At 40.3% G+C, this 19,188-nt stretch overlaps 1 protein-coding gene across 1 annotated transcript in view; it reads left to right on the plus strand.

Moving 5' to 3' along the window:
• The window catches only part of STK32B (serine/threonine kinase 32B), a 191,361-nt gene that overhangs the window by 157,388 nt on the left and 14,785 nt on the right, over positions 1-19,188 (plus strand). Inside the window, exons 8-11 of the mRNA XM_061992970.1 lie at positions 7,268-7,384; positions 8,488-8,613; positions 12,425-12,556; positions 13,334-13,398. Coding sequence (XP_061848954.1) covers positions 7,268-7,384; positions 8,488-8,613; positions 12,425-12,556; positions 13,334-13,398 — 440 coding nt within the window. The remainder of the gene's footprint in view (positions 1-7,267; positions 7,385-8,487; positions 8,614-12,424; positions 12,557-13,333; positions 13,399-19,188) is intronic.

Here is a 19,188-nt window from a genome sequence, read left to right on the forward strand (position 1 = left end):
TCAATGATTCATTATTCCTTACCGTTGCTACTTTTAGAGCTAGATCGCCATTTGCAACAACTGGTGTTAATTCTGGATCAATTATTATATTGGTCACATCATATCAGGCCTAAATCAGCAGTAGGTTACTTCTTGATAACAGACAGAATGCTAACTTTTCACATTTAATAGCTGTTTTATGGCAGCATTAGCACAGGAAAAGCATATGACAAAACTATTTTAAATTACAGCTGTGAACCTGATTCAAGGAAATTACGTATTTAGAGCAGGTTTTTAGGTCCTGTTGAATTCATGTGGATATGATGACTTAATGACAACTGACTAACTGAACGTGCATCAAAGCAAAATGATTTAAGCAATTCTTGGATTTATTTTTAGAACATCCCAATGTCTTAGAATGGACTTAATTTCATATATATGTTCAAAGTTAAACATGTACATGATTCTTCTCAAAATAAAAATACTTTCTGGGCCTTTATGAAGTGTGGCTCTAATTCATTATCAGGTTAGGTAACTAACATCTATTAGAAATATGTTTTAATTTTAATCTTGTCTTCAAGACCCACCTGGACATGTTCCTATGCAACCTGCTCTAGGTGGACCTGCTTCTGCAGCGGGGTTGGACTAGATGATCTCTAAAGGTCCCTTCCAACCCCTATGTCGTGGGTAACAACTATAACAAAGACAAGGGAATATTACAAAGAAAACTGGTGAGTGATACAGTTGCTCACCACCCGGGACCCGACGTAAGCGACCGCTCCCGACCGGCGACCGAGAGCCCGCGCCCCCCCCCGGTAGAGCTTATACCGGGGCAAGAGCTTATTCCGGCCAGCCCCCACCCGTACCCTGGGCATGACGGTTAGGATGGTATGGAATACCTGCTGGCCAGCCTGGGTCAGCTGTTCAGGCTGTGCCCTTTCCTGGTTCCTCACGGGAATTAACTCCATCCTGGCTCAAACCAGGACATTCCACCCCTTATTCTATACCATCTACACGTCATGTCTAGGTTTACACATCATAATCACCTACACATACATAACATAGAGCAACTATAGGAATCGTGACATTCAACAGCTATCATTATACAATTTAATTCACGGGTTATTCTCACCCAGAATTAAATTCCCTTGAGGCACACATTGGGTCTTCCCATCCTTACACATCACCCACCAAGTACACCCAGGTCCCTGAGCAAAAATAATCCCACGGATGGGTTTGCCTTTACCTGAGGCAGGGCACACCCAGTCTGCCTTCCCTAACATGTCTTTTATATGTACCACAGGGACTTTGTCCCCTTCTACAATATGTAAGGGTCCTGATTGGGCAGGGCCAGCTCGATTGACAGATCCCCTAGAGTTGACTAACCAGGTGGCCTTTTCCAAGTGTGTATCCCAATGCTTGAAAGTTCCACCTCCCATCGCTTTCAGTGTGGTTTTCCATAACCCATTGTATCTCTCAACTTTTCCTGGGGCTGGTGCATGATAGGGAATATGATAAACCCATTCAATGCCATGCTCTTTGGCCCAGGCATCTATGAGGTTGTTCCTGAAGTGTGTCCCATTGTCTGACTCAATTCTTTCTGGGGTGCCATGTCACCAGAGGACTTTCCTTTCAAGGCCCTGGATGGTGCTCCAGGCGGTGGCATGAGACACAGGATACGTTTCCAACCAGCCGGTGGTTGCCTCCACCGTTGTGAGCACATGGCGTTTGCCTTGGCGAGTCTGTGGCAGAGTGATGTAATCAATCTGCCAGGCCTCTCCGTATTTATATTTCTGCCATCGTCCTCCATACCATATGGGCTTCAATCGTTTTGCTTGTTTAATTGTAGCACGTCTCACACTCATGGATAACCTGTGCAATAGTGTCCAAGGTTAAATCCACCCCTCGATCGCGAGCCCATTTATAGGTAGCATCTCTGCCTTGATGACCTGAGGTATCATGGGCCCATTGAGCTAAAAATAACTCCCCCTTATGTTGCAAATCCAGATCTATCTGAGAAATCTTAGCAGCCTTGTCAGCTTGCTGGTTATGCAGATGTTCTTCTGTGGCCCGCTTTTTGGGTACGTGAGCATCTACATGGCGCACCTTCACAACTAGTTTCTCCATTCGAGCAGCAATGTCCTGTCATAGTGGAGCAGCCCAGACGGGTTTGCCCCGTCGTTGCCAGTTTTTCCGTCTCCATTGCTGTAGCCATCCCCATAGAGCGTTTGCCACCATCCATGAATCAGTGTAGAGGTAGATCCTTGGCCATTTTTCCCGTTCAGCAATATCTAAAGCCAACTGGGTGGCTTTTACCTCTGCAAACTGACTGGATTCACCCTCTCCTTCTACAGCTTCTGAAATTTTGCGTAGGGGACTCCATACAGCTGCCTTCCATCTTCGATGCCTTCCCACAAGGCAACAAGAGCCATCAGTAAACAGGGCATACCGCTTCTCATCTTCTGACAGTTCATCATACGATGGGGCCTCGTCAACACGTGTCACCTTCTCTGGTGATATTTCACCATCTTCACACTCTGGCCAGTTTGTGATCACCTCCAGGATCCCAGGGCGACTAGGCTTCCCTATGCGAGCTCATTGTGTGATCAGTGCGATCCACTTACTCCATGTAGCATCAGTTGCATGATGCGTAGGGAATGCCTTCCCCTTGAACATCCAGCCCACCACTGGCAGTCGAGGTGCTAGGAAGAGTTGTGTTTCTGTGCCAATCACTTCTGATGCAGCTTGAACTCCTTCATATGCTGCCAGTATCTCCTTCTCGGTTGGAGTGTATCGGGCATCGGATCCTCTGTATCCCCGACTCCAGAACCTGAGGGGTCGGCCTCGACCCTCCCCAGGTGCCCTCTGCCAAAGACTCCAAGTAGGGCCATTCTCCCCAGCTGCGGTGTAGAGCACATTTTTAACATCTGGTCCTGTCCGGACTGGCCCAAGTGCCATTGCTTGAACAATCTCCTGTTTAATTTGTTCAAAACTTTGTTGCAGCTCAGGACCCCATTCAAAATCATTCTTCTTCCGTGTCACACGGTAGAGGGGGCTAACAATCATACTGTAATTTGGAATATGCATTCTCCAAAAACCCACAACACCTAGGAAAGCTTGTGTTTCCTTTTTGTTAGTTGGTGGAGACATGGCTGCAATCTTGTTTATCACCTCTATTGGAATATGACGACGTCCATCCTGCCATTTTACTCCTAAAAACTGGATCTCCTGTGCAGGTCCTTTGACTTTACTGCGTTTAATGGCAAAGCCAGCCTTTAGAAGAATTTGAATTATTTTCTTTCCTTTATCAAGGACTTCCACGGCTGAGTCACCCCATACCACAATATCATCAATGTATTGCAGATGTTCTGGGGCCTTACCCTCCTCCAGCGTGGCCTGGATCAGTCCATGGCAAATGGTGGGGCTGTGTTTCCACCCCTGGGGCAGTCGATTCCAAGTATACTGCACCCCTCTCCAAGTGAAAGCAAACTGAGGCCTGCACTCTTTTGCTAAAGGGATTGAGAAGAATGCATTGACAATATCAACGGTGGCATACCATTTGGCTGCCTTGGACTCCAATTCGTATTGGAGTTCCAACATGTCTGGCACAGCCGCGCTCAGCGGTGGCGTGACTTCATTCAGGCCACGATAATCTACTGTCAGTCTCCACTCTCCAGTAGACTTTTGTACTGGCCATATAGGGCTGTTAAAGGGTGAATGAGTTTTGCTGATCACCCCTTGGCTCTCCAATTGGCGAATCAACTTATGAATGGGAATCACAGAGTCTCTGTTGGTGCGATATTGCCGACGGTGCACTGTTGTGGTTGCAATTGGTACCTGTTGCTCCTCAACCTTCAGCAAACCCACAACAGAAGGGTCCTCTGAAAGGCCAGGCATGCTGGATAATTGTTCAATCTCTTCTGCCTCCACTGCAGCCACACCAAAGACCCACCTGTATCCTTTTGGGTCCTTAAAATACCCTCTCTTAAGATAATCTATACCTAAGATGCATGGAGCTTTGGGGCCTGTCACAATAGGGTGCTTGTGCCAATTTGTGCCAGTCAGACTCACTTCAGCTTTTAATACAGATAGCTGTTGAGATCCCCCTGTCACTTCAGAAATACAAATGGATTCTGTCCCTTTAAAATTTGATGGCATCAGAGTACATTGTGCACTGGTGTCCACTAAAGCCTTGTATTCTTGTAGATCTGATGTGCCAGGCCAACGAATCCACACAGTCCAATAAACCCGATTATCCCTTTCCTCCACCTGGCTGGAGGCAGGGCCTCCCTAATACTGGTCATCGCAGTCATCATTTACTGTTTCCCAGGAAACACCAGAGGTCCCCTCGAGGGAATCAGAATTGAAATCAACCCTCCTATCTTGTCTAGGGGGTTGCTCACTGGAAACTGGAGCGACATTCCTCCAAGGAGAGTTACTTCTTTTAACCCTTCCTTTACGCAACTCCTGTGCCTGTGCTCTTGGAGTAGATGGGGTAGGTGGCCTATCACACTTGCTCATATTCTCTCCTTGGTCCTGTGGATGGGACCACGAAACATCCTGGGGTGTATACTCCTTATGTTCCTGCTCTTGAGCATGGGGACGCTTATTCTTAAAAGCTGGAGTACTGGCAGGTGGAGAGCGAGACATGAATTGGTCAAACTTCCGTGACATTTTCTCTACAGCTGAAACAACAGCCTGTAGGGGACAAGACACATTTTCTTCATATTGCCGAAGTTGAGTGGCTAGTTGTTCCACCGTTTGCCTCTCATCTTCTTTCCAGGAGACAACTGCCAACGAACTGGCATAGCTTGGTGGTGCACTTCCTAGGAACTTTCGCCACATAACTCGTGTGCATTGAATTTCATCTGGGTCTGTGGGCACATAGTCATTATAAATAATCTCCAGCACAGCTAACTCCCTCAAATATTGAATGCCTTTCTCCATGGTGGTCCACTTACTTGGGGGGCTTGTAATATCTTCCTTGAAGGGGTATCTTTCCTTCACGCCCAACAAAAGTCGCCTCCAGAGGCTGAGGGTTTGTGACAGTCTTCCCATAGGCGTATCAATGCCCCCGTCCCGGGACAAGGAGCCCAATTGCCTGGCTTCTTTGCCCTCTAAGTCCAAACTGTGGGCTCCATTTTCCCAGCATCGGAGCATCCAGGTGATAATGTGCTCACCTGGGTGACGGCTGTAATCTTTTCGCACTTCTCGCAGTTCGCTCAGGGACAAGGATCGGGTGATTATCTCTGGCTCTGGCTCTGACTCTTCCTCCCGTTCCCGTGATGACACTGGTTCATCTTCATCCCTCACAAGGCGAACTGATTTTTTTATGTGTTTCTTTTTCTGGTCAGGAGCAACTGACACTGCCACAGGTTGATCCTCTGATTCAGGATCAGTGTCTGCTGTTGGAGTTAGGGCAGCAACAGCATCAGTGGCCTCAGTTTGAGTAGCCACAGTGGTTGCTAGGGTGGCGTTCCTAATCTGTACAAGTGAAAAACTCTTCCAATACCTGTTCATATTCTTCTGTATATCAATCCCTCCATAGCTGCCCAACCTCATAACAGTCTGGAAAACACATTTCACAACTCTACCCAAGAGAAACACCCTACCTAGAGGACAGAACAATAAAACCACAATGGCTGGGACATCCCAAGTGCATTCTGAATTGTCAAAAGTTATTGCAGTTAACTTGAATGAGTAAGGGAGGATGGAAAAAATGGAAAAATTACGTCCCTCCATTTTTCCCATGAACTGAGTGTCATTACTATCACTACCTTCTGAAAATAAATGTCCAAGTTGCAGAAATGCCAACCCAGTCATGTACAAGTATTGGCCTAGCTCCATACCCAGTGATACAACCGTACCATAAGCCAGTAACAACCAGTATATCAGAACGAGTGCTTTCGTCCCTTTTCCAAAGGACATAAACACTATCAGAGAGAATACATAGTGCGTATGACAAATTATGGGCCAACAGCAGTTAAGCAAATACATCAACATTGTGACAATTGTTTCAGCCTACTGTGTCTTATTTCAACCCTGCGGGCCCCACGTTGGGCGCCAATAAATGTCGTGGTTTTGCTCAGCCGGAGCCCCCCCGGAAGAGCTTATTCCGGGGCAAGAGCTTATTCCGGCCAGCCCCCACCTGTACCCTGGGCGTGACGGTTAGGATGGTATCGAATACCTGCTGGCCAGCCTGGGTCAGCTGTTCAGGCTGTGCCCTTTCCTGGTTCCTCACGGGAATTAACTCTATCCTGGCTCAAACCAGGACACCCTACCATTCTATGATTCTATGCTAGCAAAAGCCAGGGGATGATTCAGTCAGTAATCAGTGTGTCTGTCTGCTGCTGCTGAGGATATTGTACTAGAAGATAACTCTATGTTATGTATGAATTATAATGCATCAGTTTACTGCTATGAAGGTTGCAGGTTTCATATAACATATTTGTTATCTGCCAGGTACAACTTAATTCATAAACAATACAGATTCTACGTTTAAAAAAATACATTAACATAGAATACCATTGTAACAACTTGCTTCAGAAATGCAAGTCTTTAAAAACTATGTGCACAATAAGGAATAAGAATATAAATTATACGTAGCATTTTCATGTAGTCCTACATTTCTTGTAGTAGTTTCATTGAATAAAGGATAAGTCAAAGCAATCTTTATGAACAAAGCACTGTGGAGTCTTGGGCTTCTCTTCACCTATAGAAGAATTTAGGCACAAACACAGGACAGGAGGTCCATAAAATCCTTAAGTCCATGTAACGAGTTAATTTTAGATTTAAAAAACGAAAAAGGAGAAGGATTGGAGTTGGGAGGGTGGATATTTTTAGTGTGGTTCTTACACAGAATTTTGTAAGCACTTTTTCATTTCTCCATATGCTAAGTGAAATCAGGACAACAAAGCTCCCTTCAGCCACCAATTTTCTATTTTGTCAGTTTAGATCACAAGTAGATTCTAGTACTACAAGTGAAAAATAGTAAATAATCCACATTTCTCATAGAATGCCCTGGGAACAAAATCATTCAGCCATCTCATTGGAACTGATATTTCTTTTCATGAGAGAAAAAATTGTGGAGGAAATGCATCTATGAATAATTATCTTCATTATGATGAAAGGAAACCACACATGCAAAGAAGGATTAGGCTCAAAATTGTTATGTTTTGGTATTTTTTAATATTTCCAGCATAAACAATACTGAGCTCTGGAGAATGTGAATCCTCTACATGCTGTTATCTATTCTTACTAACTTGATATTGGTTTTACTTTATACCAGAGGCCCTATGAAATTCATTCTGCCACCCCCATTGATGAGATACTCAACATGTTCAAGACAGAAAGAGTTCACTACTCATCTGCATGGTGCAAGGGCATGATAGCACTATTGAAAAAGGTAAGAAAGCATAAAAACCTTCTGTCCTCCCTTCTTTTCTCTTCCAGAAACCCCTCCAACAATGCAAAAGCGTCAGACAAGCACACATATTAAGCAGTCAGAATTTCAAATCTAAGAAATCTTTGCTTATTCCTAGACTTTTCTGGATGTGAGTGGTGCAATATTTTCTCTTGAGAAGCCAGATCATTCTTAGTCTTAGACTCAGGCTTTTCATGGCCTCAAATAATAAGAAATCCAATATTTTAGTTAATTTTAAAATAGATTTGCTAGCAATAGCAAAACATTGGGGATCAATAATTCCCACTCTGTACCCTGTTCTTGTGTTCTCCAACCCTGGTTGTGCATGTGGGAGAGGGAAGAAAGGATTGCCCTGCCCTCTGAATTTCTGCCACAGTTTTGAGCCAGGGAGCTTTTAAATGAAAAAGACTATATCTCTCCCTGTCTCATGTTTATATAGTTGCAAGAATAAAAATCCAGCCACTTTGCTGTAAATGTCACTTAGCTACAGGACAAGGCTCTTTCTGAATCCTTCATAATCCTGGGAATACTTTCTTCTCAAAACTCAATTTTTTATTTGGTTTGATTTCTTGCACATACTTCAAGGATCATCTATCTCTTTTAGGTATTTCAAATCATCAGTACTGATACCTGAGCAGGAAAAGTTTGTGAGCATGTGAACAGAGAAATAGAAGATCAATGTCTTTTGCAGCAAACTATTTTTGACAGATGAAGCAATGAAGTGTTTAATTTTAGTTGCTGATATTCAGTATTGCTAAATCTTCCAAAAGAATAAAGATAAAATGCAAATTGTTGGGAGGCATTGAAGTGTGATGTTTCATGTCACTTGGATTCTTGTGTACTTGTAAACAGACCTCTGTGACTGATCCATTTGTACAGTTCATGCCTGCAACAGCCACTTGCTGGCATTAATTCTATGAATTATTACTTTTAATTTTTTTTAGGTTACGACTTCTTGGAACTGTTAGAAAATTCTCTAATTGTTTTCTTACTCAAAATTCTATGTATACAGTTTATGTGTTTGATACATTTACTCTTTTATACGGCATCCAGTCCCTTAGAAAATGCCTTGTGCTTGATCACAGCTCCTCACTAAGGACCCAGAATGTCGACTTTCAAGCCTTGCAGACATTCAAAACTCTCCATACCTAGCTGATGTCAACTGGGATGCTGTTCTGGAGAAAGCTGTGACCCCAGGCTTTGTTCCTAACGTAAGTTGACATTCCAGGTGAACTGTATTTGCAAATTCTGACTTCAATTTTCACTGCTGGTTTACTTATTTATGCTTGCATTTACAGCTCTTCAATGATTCACTTCTCACAGAAGCTTTACTTTGGATTCTAAATTCAGTCACAGCTAAGGGAAAATTTGGCCCATTTCATTAGATGAAAACAAGACTTAATTAACCTTTGTTCACTTTTTGTTCTCTTTCAAATAAAAGAAGAAAACATCTTCCAGACTTTGAATTTCAGCTGTTAGAGCAAATGATTGTCAGAGTTAACTCTGAGCCAAAGAATACCAAGGCGACTGCTGGTGCTTTGATAATTAGGCATATGAATAACATTTGCAAAACTTTTAAACATCCCAGTGTGCTGTGCCCTTTTTCACTTAAAAAATACGGTTCTAAAAGACTGACCTATTTCTTTTGTGACAATTCCTTACACTGAAACATTCAGATTCTGTGAGGAAATCTTGTGGTTTCTTTTTTACTGTGATTTTCTGTTTTGTTGATGTTTTCTAGATATGTCCATCTTAATAATTTTTAAGTTAAATGGATCTGTGGGCCATGAGTAAAAAGCAATGACTCTGGTGTTAACATGCTTCTCCACTTTGTTCAGTCATCTTACACCATAATTCTTCCCCAAACAACACATTTGTAGCATACTAAGGTTTGTTTATATATATATATTTTGCAACTGTAAATAAAGATGAGGAAGGGTTAATAGCTAGACTGTTCTTATCCAGGTGCACATTAGAGTTCTTGCTAAATCTGGTGAGGATAGGATTCAGCCCTGCAGAAGCTGAGGGTGAGAGGGCATTGCCTAATGGACCAAAGGCAGACAGATGGGTTGCCAGGACAATGCTGGCAGTGCTTGCTGTGCATCTTGGTTCCTGACCAGAGCCTTTCCTGGAAACAATATCCTGCAGAGAAAATTGTGTATGAATGGGCAACCAGAGTCTCATTCAGATAGCTTGAGGAAAGACCAAGAATGCAGTGAGTAACTAGGAGAACAGGTGAAGAGAAAGGCCCTTCTCAGAAACTTCAGAGTAACATTCACCAGAGGTGAAATTTCTTCCTTTCACATCGTAGCTCAATAGTAGTGCAAGATGAAAGCTTGAGAGGTGAACATCATATCCACCAAACACAGGACAAGACTCCTTCCCTCTTACTTAATGTTCTGGCAGATGGAATAACTACTCTGCTGTGCCAGACTCTTCCCCTATGCTGTACCAGGTTGCTACCCTAAGAAAAGCACTGCAGAACAAAGTTCCTACCTGCCTGGTGGACTGTAAATTTCATTCTCTTGCTAGCATGAATATATAAAATGAATGGAGACTGCTTTTCCTCTTTTCTTTTGTCTGACTCCTTGTCAGATGAAACTCTACAGATTATTTAGACCTCCTACTCCTAGCTGAAAGTGTGACAGTCTGCATCTGGCCACAGATGAGTAAACCATGCTCTTTAATCCACAGTTCCTATATGGTTGTTTAGTTCCCTCCACCTGGATTTAGGTTGCTTTGAAAGCACCTTACTCCTTAGAGAGTGTAGACAAGTTTCCTGACTTCTTAAGGATGGTGAAAAAAGTAATTTTAAATATAATTTCAGAAGCAATTGAGGAACTTAAGTGTCTGGTACTCAAGTAACCAAGTAGCCATCATCTCTGTGGCTGATATTGACAACAGCAAATGCAATAAGAATAGATGAAGTCTTGAAATCCTTTGACCCGTCTTCTATTATCAAAAGACAACTATTCTTTTCACATTTGAATTAACTCTATTTGGGTTTCAGTAGGAATCTAAAATAGTGAAGGGAAATCTGTAACACTGGAGGCAAAATAATATTCTATATTTAAAAGGAAGCATGACTAAAAAGTTACTATTTTATCTACTAAGATTTATCTCACCATCCCATTACAAGCTCTAGCAGAGACTCCTCAGGACAGAGGCTGATATTACAGGGCTTATTCCACCTGATTGATCAGGTATGTAAGGAAAAATAGTGAGAAAGTGAGAGTTAAAGCATCTTTTCTAGCACAACAGTTTTTTCTGTGCTAAGCTACTGTTTCCTGAGATCAAGATTGGCCACACGTTTTCCAAGAACTTTTCTCTCTGTTGCACCAGCAAAGCCTTCACTGATTAACTAGGGCCCTTCAACAAAATATTTCTTGATTTAAAGGCTTTGCTGAGAGGGTGAATAGGGACCAATACACACTGTGATCTGGGGAGAGAACTTTACTTGAGAGTTTTATGAATTTTGAGAGTTTGCTGTTACTGATGAGACTTTATCTACTTTCTGCAGGCCTGTGGTAAGGAGGTTCATCATTTCATTTCTCACTGGGTAGTTTGATTCCGTAAACATCTTTCTTACTTAAACAGCACATGTGTTGCTTATGGCTTACCTAGCTTCTTTATATGCAGCTTGGAATCATAAATTGTTGCTGGTTTTTTGTATTGTTAAATATTGGATAAAAAAAGCAATAAATAAATTAAATATTATTTGTTTTAATTTTCAAAGCTTCAGAATTGAAATGATGTATTTTTTAAGTGCTCAAGCAAATCTTAAAGCTACACATGCTCAAGAAATGAAATGATGTTGATAAAACATAAATAATTAATTATTTATAAATAGATATATTGTAAACCTCCATTAATAAAATCCAAGTAAATTTTACTAAAACTGACTCAACAGTGTGCAGGAAAAGGCATCAGAGAGCTTAATATTGTACTTTACATATATGGACTTCGCTAGGAATAGAAATGATGGAGTGAATAAATCAAGTGTTTCATTGTAGCAAACCACAAGTTATACAAGTGTACAAGTGATTTCTGATGTGATTTCACAGAGTCACAGAATGATAAGGGTTGGATGGGACCTCTAGAGATCATCTGGTCCAACCCCCCCTGCTCAAGCAGATCCACCTAGATCAGGTCACACAGGAACACATCCAGGTGGGTTTTGAAAACCTCCAGAGAAGGAGACTCCACACCCTCCCTGGGCAGCCTGTTGTGGTTTTGCCCAGTAAGTGCTGCTAACCAAACAAGCCCAACTCCTTCCTTTGTTTTCATGGGCAGGAGCCAGGTAACTGAATCCACCTACTAATCTTCAGAAAATCAAATTTTAACAAGGTCTTAGAGGTACTCCCCATCCCTCTTGCACTATTACAGCTACCATTTATGGTGATCTCATTGATTCTGTGATTCTGTGAAAAGGCAGGTATCAGGAGGATGGAGCCACGCTGTTCTCAGCGGTCTCCAGAGACAGAACAAGGAGAAATGGGCACAAGCTGGAACATAAAAGGTTGCAAAGAAACACAAGGAAAACTTCTTCACTGTGAGCACTGGCACAGACTGCCCACATGAGTTATTGAGTCTCCTCTGAAGACATTCAAAACCACCTAGATGAGTTCCTGTGTGACCTACTCTAGGTGGTCGTGCTCTGGCAGGGGGGTTTGACTAGATGATCTTTCGAAGTCCCTTCCAACCTTTAAGATTCTGTGATTCCATGATACAGTACTAACCAATATTCTGATAAAGACCCTGGGCTGGATTAATCTCTTTCATTGGGGTGACATAATTGCAGTCTCTCTACAAGTACATCTATATACATGTATATAACTTGGAAGAGGATTTAACTCTTTATAATTGCTTTATAACATGATTTACCTCCCTTATTAAACTTTAAACATCACTTCAGATCTAAAAAGAGAGTTTAAATTTTACAGATGTGTTTGGGAAGCTATTGACACTTGCCTAATAGCCTAATCATGCTTCAGAGAGTAACTCTGAATCTTTTTGTACCAGAAAGGAAGATTGAACTGTGACCCTACATTTGAACTTGAAGAAATGATTTTAGAATCCAAACCTCTCCATAAAAAGAAAAAGCGACTTGCCAAAAACAAATCCAAAGATGGAGCTAAGGAAACCTGTCCACTGGTAAGCTGGTGACTGTGACTGCAGTCAGTGTCATTTCATTCACAGTCTTTAATAGATAAACTCAGTTAAGTTCAGTTTTAACATCTCTGAAAATAAACTAGACCTCTATGTCTGTCATTTTACATAGAGCATAAAGTCTCTCCAAAGCGAGATGAAAAGCAACCATTTATTTAAGTCAAACAGTAACAGCATGTTTAAATTGTACTCATTTTTAAGATTCTCACAGATGTTCATTTGAAGTATGAGAAGTGTTACCAGTTAGCAAATATACTTCCCACATAGACAGATAGTTACAAGGAGTATTTATCTCATGCTAGAGCCAAAAATGAAAAGTATGCCATGAAAAGCTCATTATTTATAAATGCTTTAGGGCTGTCTGTTGCACTTTTGACTAATGTGGCACATGTAGAAAGCCACATTGTATAAACATTCGAAACTTCTGAGAAGATTAAGAAAGAATCTTTTTTCCAGGCTTGAATTTTCATTTCAGTCAGGTTTTATAAATTGTGTTGCTACTCCTAATAATTTGGAATGCTCATGTAAGCTGTTATTAAAGCTATCAGACGTAAAAATCCTCAGGAATTCTTTGAGGGGAACTTCTTCCAAAAGAAGGAAAGATTGATTTGTGCTATCATGGCCCACTTTTCAAGAGTCTTCAAAATATCTTTTGAGAGTATTCATTCATAAGCTTTTTTATTCAGTATAATTTCTGTCGCTGTGATTTTTGTCTATGATTTTCTATCTTTTTAATCAACCTATTCATGCTGTTTTTTAAAGAACGTACACCTGCAGCAGTGCTTGGAAACCGTTAGGAAAGAATTCATCATATTCAACAGAGAGAAGTAAGTGCATTTCTTAATGCCTGCTTAGCATTCACTACTGAAATTAATTGAAGAAATGTTTCTTTTTTTTCTTTTCCTTGCAGTGTGAGGAAAAGTGATTAATGATCACAGCAGCGGGGGATAAACGTCTGTGCTTCCATTGATTTTTTTTTCCTCTTACAGTCTCTGGTGTGATAGTTTTGTAGTTCTTCTGGAAGAGAGCAGAAGTGCTTGTGTTGGAAAGTATGTTAGATAAAGTAAATGTCACTGACACTCTCCAGAGAAATTGTTAGCAAATGAGCAAAGGGAATACAATATCCAAATATATTCAGTGGTTTTATTTGACCTAATTATATCTACAAGCCTTTCTAATGGAGTTATGAAATGTAAGAAATTAATTGCAAAGTTGTGACTACCTTGATGCTTAAAATGCAGTTAATTACTGTCTTCTGTAACTTAAAACAGGGAAAGGGATTGTCAGCTTTGTGCAGTTGACATGATGTCATGACAGAAATTATACCATGGATAACCCTATTTTTTCTGTTACAATCTATACACATGTCTATGCCCAATACTGACGGCTCACAGAAACCTCAGTGAGTATTTAGAAAAGAAAGGTCTGACAGATTATTCATATTATTCTGCATGATCCCTAGCACAAAGGAGATTTATGCTTGTTTAAGAGCCATGAACAAGAAAAGTCAGTGTAAGTTGGCTCATAAAAGGTTTCAGAAGGATCTTAGTGAGCTTCCCTAAATCAGTTCTGGTGTAAGTGAGCTAGGGAGTGCCTGAACTTTGTAGAAGTTTACCTTCTCTCTAGGACTTACATTGTCCTTGAATGTAATTTATTTACTTGTGCTATAATTTATCTGTGTAAATGATATCTATGTTTTGAACACTTTTGAAATAGGATGAAATATTTGAAGAATTCAAAAGAAGCAGGATGTTGTATGCAGACACAGAGCACAAACATATGCTGTAGAATGACAGAGTGCAAACATGTTTTGTTAAAATAGAAATTAGGAAAGGAGGACTTGGAGCTGTGATAGTAGCTGTTTTCTTCATATATTGCATTTAACTGTACAGGGCTTCCTGGATAAAGAAGTGGATTAAGTGATTATCAGCAATGTGTAACAAAATTTAGAACTAATCATAGAATCATAGAATGGTAGGGATTGGAACGGACCTTTAGAGATCATCTAGTCCAACTCCCCTGCAGAAGCAGGGTCACCTAGATCAGGTCGCTTAGGAACATGTCCAGGTGGGTCTTGAAGACCTCCAAGGAAGGAGACTCCACAATCCCTCTGGGCAGCCTGTGCCAGGGCTCCCTCACCCTCACAGTGAAATAGTTTTTTCTTATATTTGAGTAGAACTTTTTATATTCCAGCTTCATCCCATTACCCCTTGTCCTGTTACTAACTACTATAGAAAAAAGGGATGTCCCAACCCCCTGACACCCACCCTTTAGATATTTATAAATGTTAATAAGATCTCCCTTCAATCTCCTCCAGACTAAACAGCCCCAGTTCCCACAGCCTTTCCTTGTATGAAAGATGTTCCATTCCCCTGATCATCTTGGTGGCCCTGCACTGGACTCTCTCTAGTACTTTCCTGTCCCTCTTGAGCTGAGGAGCCCAGAACTGGGCACAGGACTCCAGATGAGGCCTCACCAGGGCAGAGTAGAGGGGGAGCAGAACCTCCCTCGACCTGCTAACCACACTCTTCTTGATGCATCCCAGGATGCCATTGGCATTCTTGGCCATGAGGCCAAGTTAGAATTGTATGTGTCTACTTACACACTCCTGATCACACGGCATCTTCTTTTGATACTAGATAGATGAGAAGGAATGGAGGAAAGATCACTATTCCCAGTTTCTGAGTACAAAAAGCCAGAAAGCATCTTTATCAAATAAGAAGTTTCCAAAAGACAAAGCAAAACCATTTTCCTAAGATTTGCATAAGACCAGGAGACCATCCTGTGTACTAAAAATGGTAGTATTAGAAGCCCAGTTGTAGTTCTGTGCTTCTGTTTCCCTAGGCATGTTCTCATTACTGTCAATCCTATAAAATAGCCTGGGAAATTTGTGAAGTCTGAAGGGAATACTGTTTTCATGTCTGCAAAATGGACATTGAATGTTCCAAAGTCTTTTTGTGATCTGAGCTAACAGTTACTCCTATGATACAACATTTCTTCTAATAAAAGGATTATGGAAAACTGAATTTGGGCCATGTTCATCTTCCACTCTTAATGTAATTTCCTCTTGAGACACTGATATAACTCCAAATCATGAAGCAGCAGACCAGGAGCAGCTTTAGTGTTGAAAATACTTTTTACTTTCTACTCCATGTCAAATGGCTAAAGTATTCTGAAGAGGTGGCTTTATACCTTCATCTTCATCTGTGCAGAAAAACATTAAGCATTCAGAATGAAATCTCTTACACTGTAAGCAGATTTTATCTTGATTTTATTTTTTTCAGTGCTTCAGATATCAGAGTGGCTGAAGTGTCACTAGGTGGAAGGCTTTATTCTTAACAACATTGATGTTTCAGTGAATGCAAGCTGCAAATTAAAATACACGTCTGTCTTTTGACACGACACAGATGTATATCATCTGTCCACACAGACATTGTGTGCCAATATCTTTAAGAGGGGGTTGCACACTGTCTTGATTCAAAGTTTTCAAAGGAAAATTATTTTACAATCCAAGTTTGAATGTGGTGCAGGAAACGTGTTCCATTCTTTTTAAGAATGTCAGTTAAAATCTCTCACTTAGAACACATAAACTAAGTCAACTGTGATCTTAAAACGGTCCATGCACTCAGTTGTAGATGGAGAATATGATCTGAAGATTATCTCAGAAACTTGTTTGGCTCCTTTTGCCAATGAATGATATTTCTCTGATTTTAAATCTATTTCTATAGATAGATACTTTATCATATCTAGGCATGCAGCACCAAACATTCTGCAGTATCTGCAAGTGTATCTCCATAGACCTGCCAGCAGTTTGTCAAGAACTTGATTTAATTTAGAAGCTGTAGACTGTATGTTCAATTTTGTTTTTTGAGGGGACAGATTGTAGAGGTAAAGCCACACTTTTTGAAGTGTTATTAAAAAGCTCAGTACAGATTATTTTGCTATTTCAGTGCCACTATCGCTAAACAAATCTTCACATACATCTACATCTGTTTATGAATGTCAAGGCCTGACATAGCAAAAAATGAAGAAATAGATTCAATATTTTCTTGTAATGGAATCATATTTCTTATCTTTATGGTTTCTGAGCCTGAAAGATGTCTTTAAGATTAAAGAGGTAAGCAAACAAAGAACAGAGGAGAAAATACAGGAAATATCTGCACCTCAGGCTGAATAATCCTTCAGTTAGACATTTCACAAACTTTTTATCAAAAACAGCAGCCTGCTAATGAAAGTAAAATCATAAAGTCACCCTTTACTGAGTAGAATATGTGTTTCATATATCCAATGTGCCTGAAAATGGATTAGAGCTTTGCAAAACAAGTTTCATAAATCTAATGGAGCAAGAGCGAAATATCCATATTTTTAACAATTCTAGTGGAAACTTTCACAAACTTAATAATGATTTTGAAGTTGGAGGGTTTTTTTTACTTAATACTAGTATTCTGCAATAGTATTGCTATGATGTTTAGTTGTCTAGTCCTCCTTGATCTGAACAGGCTTGTGTCTTTCCTAAGCTACTAGTGCTTATTTGTCTTCCCAGTGTTTGTGTAATGCAACTACATAAAAAAATTCAGCCACAAATTGAAGCAGTCAGATGATTGCTGCACATTTCCCTCTCTTTTCCTACTATAATTCCTAGTACTTAGACACACTTAGTTCTTTCCTAAAAGATGCTGAACAGATTTAGGTGAACAGACAGCTCTCTGTTCCCAGAATAAACAGCAAAAGTTGAGGGAGCATATTTAAAGCAAGCTTAAAATCATGTTGTTTGCTTTTGTCCATATCATAGGTGAAAAGCTTACTTAATAGTCTCTGTAATTTTATAAGATCAAATTTATTATCTCTCTCTTTGTAGTTTCTTTTCTTTCCTTTCAACTGTCTTTTATAGTTCAAATCCAGAGTCTCTGAGTGCCCTCTTTCACAGAATCACAGAATCTCAAGGGTTGGAAGGGACCTCAAAAGATCATCTAGTCAAACCCCCCTGCCAGAGCAGGACCACCTAGAGTAGGTCACACAGGAACTCATCCAGGTGGATTTTAAATGTCTCCAGAGAAGGAGACTCAACAACCCATCTGGGCAGTCTGTTCCTATACTCCATCATCCTTGCGGTCAAGAAGTTTCTCCTTATGTTTCTTTGGTACCTCTTAATCTCCAGCTTGTACCCATTGCCCCTTGTCCTATCACTGGACATCGCTGAGAAGAGTCTGGCTCCATCCTCCTGACATCCACCCGTTATGTATTTTTAAACATTAATGAGATCACCCCTCAGTTTTCTCCAAGCTGAAGAGCTCCAGCTCCCTCAGCCTTTCATCAGAAGGGAGATGCTCCACTCCATCATCTTTCATTTGAGTTTGATTGTAATTGAATATTCATAATGATTTGCAGTATACATCATTAAATATCTCTTTCTTAATATGTATTTTATGTCATTTACTGTCTCAGGAGATATTTGTAACAGCATAATCTCTGTAATATCTGAATGCTTTTTGAATAACACTGATTTGCTTTTCTTGCCACTTCTGCTGACCTTATTTCAGTTTAAATCACTCTCTGAGCTTTTCAAGTAGTTGCACTGCTCTTCACTGATCCCTTTCTTGTCTCTTTTGTAATAGATACCTCTGCTTTTGGAGATTGTTCCTGTAATTTCACCTAATTAGAAAGATACCTTTCTGAATATGATTGAACTTGATTTGGTTTTGTGTACTAATAACTGCTGCTTGGTTACACAAGCACTTTCACTTCTGCCTTTGATTCCTACTCATTATTACTACTTAGAATTATCAGTTCAAATGTCACTCTCAGTGAGCCAAGCTGCCTGAAGATTTGAGCATAACAGATCCAAGCTGGTTATTTTTATGTAAGTGTACCTTCAAAATCTCTCTTTTTTTTGAGAAAAGAATGGTCATATAAAAGTTGTCATTTCAATAATCTGTTCCTTTCCCAGTTTCATAAATGAAAAAAAAAAAAAGATAATAAATTACTAATGAGTATCTGGAACATAATTTTCAAAGTCTCCCAGAAAAAGTGAAAAAGTGACCAAAGTTTTCCCAAGCAAGTAACCATATCACTGTAGTGGTTAGACTTCATCCAACTTTGGGAATGAAAGTTTGTGTGTGGATGCATGTATTAGATGCTCTCTGTGCTGAAACATGGTTCTGGAAGGATCAGCATAAGAGACATAGATCCTCAGCACTGTAGGCCAACAATTTATTTCCATTTACAGAAAACTAAACACAAATACACCTCATAAAAACTAATCAAAAGTCAATTCATAGGCAGAGAAAACAAAAATCTTCATTTGTACATCTCAGACTTTGGAGAAAAACCAAAACTATAGGATTCTGAGCACCATATGAGATTTTTCCTTTAATAGATTACATGGGGCAAATAATATCTATGATAAATGAAGGCTGCATAACAGGTCATGACTGCTCAGGGGATTACCTTCATGATTTCTCTTCACCTCTCTTCAAGTCCTGCACTAGCATAAATTCTCGCTTGTTACCAGTCTCCATAAATTAGCAATGAGTCATGAAGACTGAACTGCTCATTCTGTTTTAGGAAATTATTTTGGGGCCAGTTGCTGATGCATTGCAGAAACAAGTTAGTAATGA

The sequence above is a fragment of the Colius striatus genome, chromosome 3, assembly GCF_028858725.1.
Source record: "Colius striatus isolate bColStr4 chromosome 3, bColStr4.1.hap1, whole genome shotgun sequence".
Taxonomy (NCBI): domain Eukaryota; kingdom Metazoa; phylum Chordata; class Aves; order Coliiformes; family Coliidae; genus Colius; species Colius striatus.